Raw genomic sequence first — 7052 nt, forward strand, 5'->3', positions numbered from 1 at the left:
CATTCTGATTAGCCCAATAACATTTACCTTCTAAAATTTCTGATTTCCCCAAAATTGTTTAAATCTAGAACAACCATCGGCAACGAACCAGAACTCCAGAAAGACCGACCGGCAACCGGCGACCAGATCATCCCTATCCACCGGAAATCCCGGTTATTTATTTATTTGTTTCTCCTGATATTGAAATTAAATGTGTTCATGTGAAGTTTGATGGGAATGAAACTTAACGAAACTTTAGTAATACGCTTGTTATGAAGCTTGAAGTCCGATCAAAATTCTCGCGTTTTATCCTAACTATATTTCAAAAATTCTAACCCTACTCAGTTGACATAAAACAAATAAATAGCTTCTAAATTAAGTTTGAATCGTTTATGTAGATCCCAGATGGCTTCCTCGCTGCGCCTCATTACTTCCAACCTGCTCTCAAGATCTGTTATCCCGTTTCGTCCGACCGTTGTTTCTGCGTCTCGTTATCTTAGCCACAATGCTAGTCCCCAAAGTTCTACTACTATGCCAACAGACGGTATTTTCTTTCATAACCAATAATATGTAACTCATTTGTGCTACTTTGATTATGTATGTGCACTATATATAAGTTTATTATGTGGTTCTTGTACGTTATATATTTGATGGATCTTGTTGGATTTTAGAGTTCTTTGACCAATCATGGCTAAGAATGCAAATGAGCCTGTGGCCCAAGATTTCTTCGATGTCGTTCCATATGGAGAAGACTGCTGAAGGAAGAAGCTTAACACTAAATATACCTGGGGTGGAGATGATGGAGACTAATGAAGGCCTATGTGTTTCCCTGAATATGCCAGGACTCAAAAAGGAGGACATGAAGGCATGTGTTGAACACAACACTTTGTTCATGCAAGGCAAAACAAATAACGAGTGCTACCTTGGCGGCATCAAGTTAACCGACAAGACCAGTGGTGATATGAAGGAAGAGATGGAAGATGGAATGTTAAAGATAACTCTTCCCAACAAAAAGAAGTTCAAGACTAATTTTTTCAGTTTCTGGAAAAAGTACATCATTGCTAAATTACCTGATCATTCTCCTTACTCAGGTAGTTATTTTATTTTTATGGGATGGGCCTTCCAAGTGCGTGAGAGGGAGGGAGTACGTTTAATTCTTAGGTGTGTTGTTGATGATTTCAGATATGTTCTCCGACCTATCAATCATAGGCAAGGGATTTTGCCCTGCAATAGCTTTGTTGTCGCCGATCAATTCATTCTCAATCTATAAGGAAGAGACCGCTAAAAGCCTACGCATAAACATGAGCATGCCTGGACCGGAGAAGATGGAGTTAACCACACAAGGCGTTCGTGTGTCCTTAAATATGCCTGGACTCAAGATAGAGGATGTAAAGTCATTTTTTGATTATGACACTTTCTTAATTGAAGGTAAAACAAATAAGGAGCACTATATTACAGGCATACATTTACCCGAGGGCATCCACAAGAAGCATAACATGATCAAGAGAAAGATGAGAAATGGAATGTTTCATGCAACTCTTCCTTACGTGGAGGACAGGCATAGAGTTGAAGCCAATTGAAGTTGTTTGTTGACCTTTTTAACTTTTTTGATACTTAATGTGAAGTTCTATATTCCTTCTAATATTTATCAGGGTACCACCGACCCTTGTAATAGCTACTTAGCGAGATAGACATCTGCAGGCATGCTTTTAAACAAAGTTGTATTTACTTTATAATTTTCAGTCAGCATTTGTTCTCGAAACACCTATGATGCGCTGACTTTCAAAACACTTTCAAAATTCTCCGGCTATGAGCATCAATGCAGCTAAACAACAAATGAGCTTTCTTGCACCAGTTCTGGAATTTTATGAAGGTCTAGTTGCAGGCAAAATAGGAAACCCCGAACTGACCAAAGAAGATTACGACCAGATTAATCTAGAAGAAATGGAGCTCATAGACATTCTCTGGTGTTTGGCATGTTGCATTAGAAGAGCACAGAGGTATATGGAGATTACGATTACTGGAAAGCAATCATTAGGTGGTTCGTCAACAAAGCTTGGATTCGATAAATCTAAAGTGACCTGCTTCAGATGTAAGCCAAAAGGTCATTTCAAAGTGAATGTACAAAATTCTGAAGTTGCCGAAATGGTGAGACCTTTCAATGATGGTTATTATAGAAAGGCGATTTATCACCGCAGTAAGGAAGAGCCAAAAATGATTGAAAATGATCCAAAAGAGAAGTCCAGAGCTTATGAAGTAATTCATGAAGATGAAGGTTTTGACTGGAGCCAGATTCTTCTAGAAGAAGATCGTGTTGTAACAGCTCATGGAAGAAAAAATCAAAAAGCCAACATCATGTTCATGTTGCTGAAATTCAAGAGGAAAACAAGGAAAAAGACAAAACATAAATCAAAGAGAAAACTCGAGAAGAGATTTTGAAAGAAAAAACTGAGAGAGAAATTTTCATTGTTGGATGCAGAATGGAGAAGATGCAGAAGAATATGAAAATGCAGTTAGAAACAAAAGATGGGATAAGAAGCAAGAATGTTTTGTCAACAAACAAGGTGAACCTGTTGTTCCCAGAAGTGACATAGTTCATGATTATGTTCTTTTAGTAATTCCTCGATCCGGCGAATATTATTCTATGTTGCAAAGGACAAGACATATGTAAAAAGGCTGGATACAATCATCAGGGATGCTATGATATCAAAACTGAGGAAGAGGAATGAAGAAATAATGAAGAAGAATATTGAGAAGATGGTTGATGATTTGAAGAAAGTTGCTGAGGAGGTCAAGGTTGAAGAAGTTAAAATTGAAGATACTAAAGAAGAAGATAAGAAAGTAGTTGAGAAAGAAAAATTGGAAGTGAAGGTAGTTGAAAAAGAAAAGGTTGTTACTGAAGAACAACTAGTTGAAGAAGATAAGAAAAAGATGGAAAGTTCGACAGAAATGAAGATAAAGTTCAACAGTTGTTGATGATGCTGGTACTGGTGAAGACAAGAAGATTGAAGCTGATCAGAAGAAAACAGAATCAAACACCGAGGTGCCAATCACTGAGGTAAATTCTGATTCTGACATCTTAAATGAAACTGTTGAACAGTGCAAGAAATGCATGGAACCATGCAGTGCTTGTACTGAAAAATATGAAAAGTTAAGAACAAGAAATCTTGATTTCACAAAAATCGAAGAAGTTTTCAAAAAGAGATGCAAAGAAATGTTAGAAAATGAAAAACTTTTAAAAGAAAATAAAGAAACGCTTTCAGAAAAATGTAAAAAGTTAGAAAAAGAAAATGAAAGTTTGAAAGAAAATGTTTCGAAAATGACAAAAGAATGTCCACAAAAAGAAAATATTTGCCAGGAAACGAAAAAAGAGTATGATTCAATAAAATGGCTTATCACATTACAAAAGAATCATTTGAAAAAGTAAAAAGCGAAATGAAACTTGTTCAATCAAGATTGAAATATTGTTCTGAAACAACTAATACGTTTAAGAGACAATATGAAATAAAGCAACAAGTTGTTAATTCTTACATTGAAGATGTTCCTAAACTTAAGCGTCAGCTTGCTGATTTAGAACAGGATAATAACAAGTTAAAAAGCTATCATGCGTCGTCATAGTATTTTCAACATAAAACCGGATGGGAAAGATTCTGAGCAAAACAAAATGGGCATTGGCTCAGAGTTTCAACAAGTTCCACCACCGGAAAAGTTTGCATTTTAAGATGATGAAAAGGTCGAAAAAGCTTTCAACATAGTAGATCAATTGCCAGATAACATTGACGTAACCTATTCTAAATCTGATGATTCTAGTGATTCAGAGGTGGTAGGTAAAGTCGTTGAAAGTGTGTTGAAAGAAGAGTCGGTTGAAATAGGTAAATCTGAAACACAGGATGAAAATGAAGGTAATTTTCATGATGGATATCTAAAAAAAACATAAAATCCGAGAAAAATTTGAATGATGATTCAAAAGGATTGGTTTACACCATGATTGGATCGGACAAATTATTCTTAGATGTTGTATTTCTCGATTCAGAATATGATTTCAGAAAAGGTTGATAAAGTTTTCAAGATGGCTGAGATTGAAAAGTCTGAAATTTTAAAGTTTGCTGGAAAAGGTCCCAAAACTTTTTATAACAAACCTAGTTTCAAGAAGAAAAACATGAAGGCTGGGTTGGGTTATAAGAAGAAACAACGTTGGAATAAAAATGAAATGCCAAATTATTAGGCAAAGATGAGTTTTGTTCAAGGAAAAAGTTTAGCAGAAGAGAAAGAACTCAAATTTGGACGATAGTCCAATGAAGAGTTTGATGCTCAAAAGAAAAAAGCAACAACAACAGGTGAAAGACGTGTCCATGAGAACATGTTTCAAATGTGAACAAAAAGGACATCTTGCACGCAAGTGTCCAAATCTGAAACATGTTGATGTTGACAAAAAGAAATCTGATGTTGAGAAACAAAAATCTGAGAATGTGAAACAAAGGTCCACTAGATTTGCTTCGAATCAAACTTGGAACTCAAACCCGTACAGGTTTGATTTTAGAAAGACCTAGAATTCTCACAAACCCAGATTCAGAACAATGCAAAGTTGGCAAACATCAGTTCATATGACAAAACCAAATCAGTTTAGGAAACCAACTGTTGTTCAGAATTAATATGTTCAAAAAGATTCACGTTTTTACGAACGAGGTACACCAAAAGATCAAACATGGTCAGTTAAGAAACCGATGACCTCGGTAAACGACGAAAATGTTGAAGTCAAAATTGATAAAGTGTCACACCCTGGCTTTGCGAAAGCGTGGGTTAATTTGGTGTGACTTCTTAATATCATAGCTTAATCACAACAAGCTATATGAAAGTAAAACCATGCAGATCATCCATTGATTCATGTTTTAAAATAAAAGTACCACTACATTATCTTAAAACGTCGACACATGCAACGAGTTACAACCCAACAAAATAAAAACATTGTTCGTAAGGCATAGACACAAACATGAAATAACGCAGTTTAAGAACTGTGACTCGTCTAGGTAAAAGCCACAACCCCTAAAATTGGATGACCTCATAACTCTTACGCAGCGTGAAAACATAGCATATTTTGTCAGATCCTTAATTCCCTGAAATACATGTAAGTTGGAAAAATCAACAAAAATGTTGAGCGAGTTCATGTGTAAGTGAGTACGTAAAACCTTTGTAAGAATAAAATCCCTGGTATGTAGCAAATAAGGAATTAAAGAGATCATCAATGGTTTGCAAGGCCATTGATATGTGTGAAGTGGAGTAGGAAGACTCAAACTTAGCAGATTTTTGCATCGGGCTCAAAGTCACCCCGAGGTCCGTTCTGTGGGGCCTGGGGCTGGGCTCGCTACACCCAGATAGATCTACCGCTACTGACCCTCGGTCCTACAATGAGGATTAATGGCCTCCAGTTCCCGCCTACCCACTCACATGATCTAAGTAGTAACCCTCCTTACGCTAACCATACCATGTAAAAAGTATTCGTAATCATAGTAACATGTATTTCACCCCCGCAGTTTAAAAACTGAAAACAGTTAAGAGAAAAGGGGGACATGAACTCATTGAAGTACGTCTAGAAATTGTAATCTCCCAGTCAACTTGCTGCGTGACGACCTACACCTACTAACTTCTATTAGACGGACGGTCTTGCCTTGGCTTAAGGTTTAACGTTTTGGGAAATAGTTAGTCAACTATTTCGTATTTACACTTCGTAATTATGTATTAATTATATTCCTTCTCAAGGATGGGGGTTTTAATACATGTGCGTTTTTATAACTTCAGAAATACATTATTAAGTCCCACTTAATAAAATATATTTTAATTCATTTGTCTAAAATATTCAATCTCCAAAATATACATATTTTTCCCAAAAATATTATAGTTTATTCCATACAATTTTTCCCAAAATAATGCCTTATCAAAATACGCACATACGAGCATTTTCTGAAAATTCATAAGTTACAGTTTTAAGGTTCGTGTGGTAATAATAATACCGGTGTAACTTAAATATTTATTTGTGAAGGTGTTGGTATTATTTTGGAAGTCATAATTTCATGATATTGCCAGTAATATTATTTTTATTCTAAAAATAATATTGTGTAGTTCACAAAATAATCATAAAATTCTCATCAGTGTTATTATGAAAAATATAGATTCTAAACATATATTTAACAAGTTTTATTTATGAAAATTCCACCTCCGACACTTGGTAATTTTGTAACAAAATCATGGCGAAATTTATTTGGAAGAGCAAGTTAAAAATATATTTATAGACACTTGTCACAAAAATATTTCCAAGTGTTATATTTCTGGAAAAATTTCGCCAGAGTTTCCTCTGTAACTGGAGGTGGCCACACTTATGAGCGTATCATTTTCTTTTAAAAACTCAATCATCAATATACCATATTCAAACATTAAACTAGTCAAAAATATGCATAGAATGCAAACACATGAACTTGTAAGTTGTGTAAAAGTATGTAGTAATCTTCCAATATATTTAGTAGATCTTTCTATTTCCAAAAATAAAATCAGTTTCTTGGAAATCCTATTTTTAAAGAAAATGCAAGTTTACAACTTCTTGTCCAAGGATTACGAAAATATTTCTTTGTTAAATCTTTTGTTACATAAGTGTTTACACACTTGCTTTTTCACTAAAAAGCTTGTAGTTTATGTAAGATCCGGGTTTAGAACATGATTTGCATCTTACACTTGGTCCTTCAAAAATACCACTTGTAGATCTTTAGATCTACTAGTTTAGAACTCCATTTTACAAGAGAAACTATTTTTACACAAGTTCATGTTTATGTATGAAAGGGTTCATCATCTTGTAACTTTCCTACTTAACATAATGCTAGTTCATGTTCCATGAACATGATCTAGTGTGGTTAGATGACGATCCGTTTCACTACTAGCAATCAACAACATGAAATAGCCATAACTAAACAAGATTCATGAGTTTTACACAATTATTTGCTTTTTAACCATCAAGTTTATCATTCTTACAAGACTTTTAGCTTTGATCTTTAGTGTTCTTGATTTTTACCCGTTAAATCTCTTAT

General features: G+C 34.8%; 1 protein-coding gene across 1 annotated transcript; it reads left to right on the top strand.

The window, feature by feature from the left end:
- The first annotated feature begins 381 nt into the window (after positions 1-381).
- On the top strand, positions 382-1741 carry LOC110871153 (heat shock 22 kDa protein, mitochondrial-like). Its single transcript, XM_022120081.2, has 3 exons — positions 382-523; positions 651-1070; positions 1162-1741. Exons 1-3 carry the CDS (start codon positions 385-387, stop codon positions 1557-1559), a joined length of 957 nt encoding a protein of 318 aa, XP_021975773.1. The 5' UTR covers positions 382-384; the 3' UTR covers positions 1560-1741.
- Positions 1742-7052: the final 5311 nt, after the last annotated feature.

The sequence above is a fragment of the Helianthus annuus genome, chromosome 8, assembly GCF_002127325.2.
Source record: "Helianthus annuus cultivar XRQ/B chromosome 8, HanXRQr2.0-SUNRISE, whole genome shotgun sequence".
Lineage (NCBI taxonomy): Eukaryota > Viridiplantae > Streptophyta > Magnoliopsida > Asterales > Asteraceae > Helianthus > Helianthus annuus.

Excerpts from the sequence above, each read along its gene's own strand:
- LOC110871153 (XM_022120081.2), top strand. The coding sequence starts at position 385 with ATGGCTTCCTCGCTGCGCCTCATTACTTCCAACCTGCTCTCAAGATCT. Across the intron at positions 524-650 it reads TACTACTATGCCAACAGACG|AGTTCTTTGACCAATCATGG; the intron begins GTATTTTCTTTC and ends GTTGGATTTTAG. Across the intron at positions 1,071-1,161 it reads TGATCATTCTCCTTACTCAG|ATATGTTCTCCGACCTATCA; the intron begins GTAGTTATTTTA and ends TGATGATTTCAG.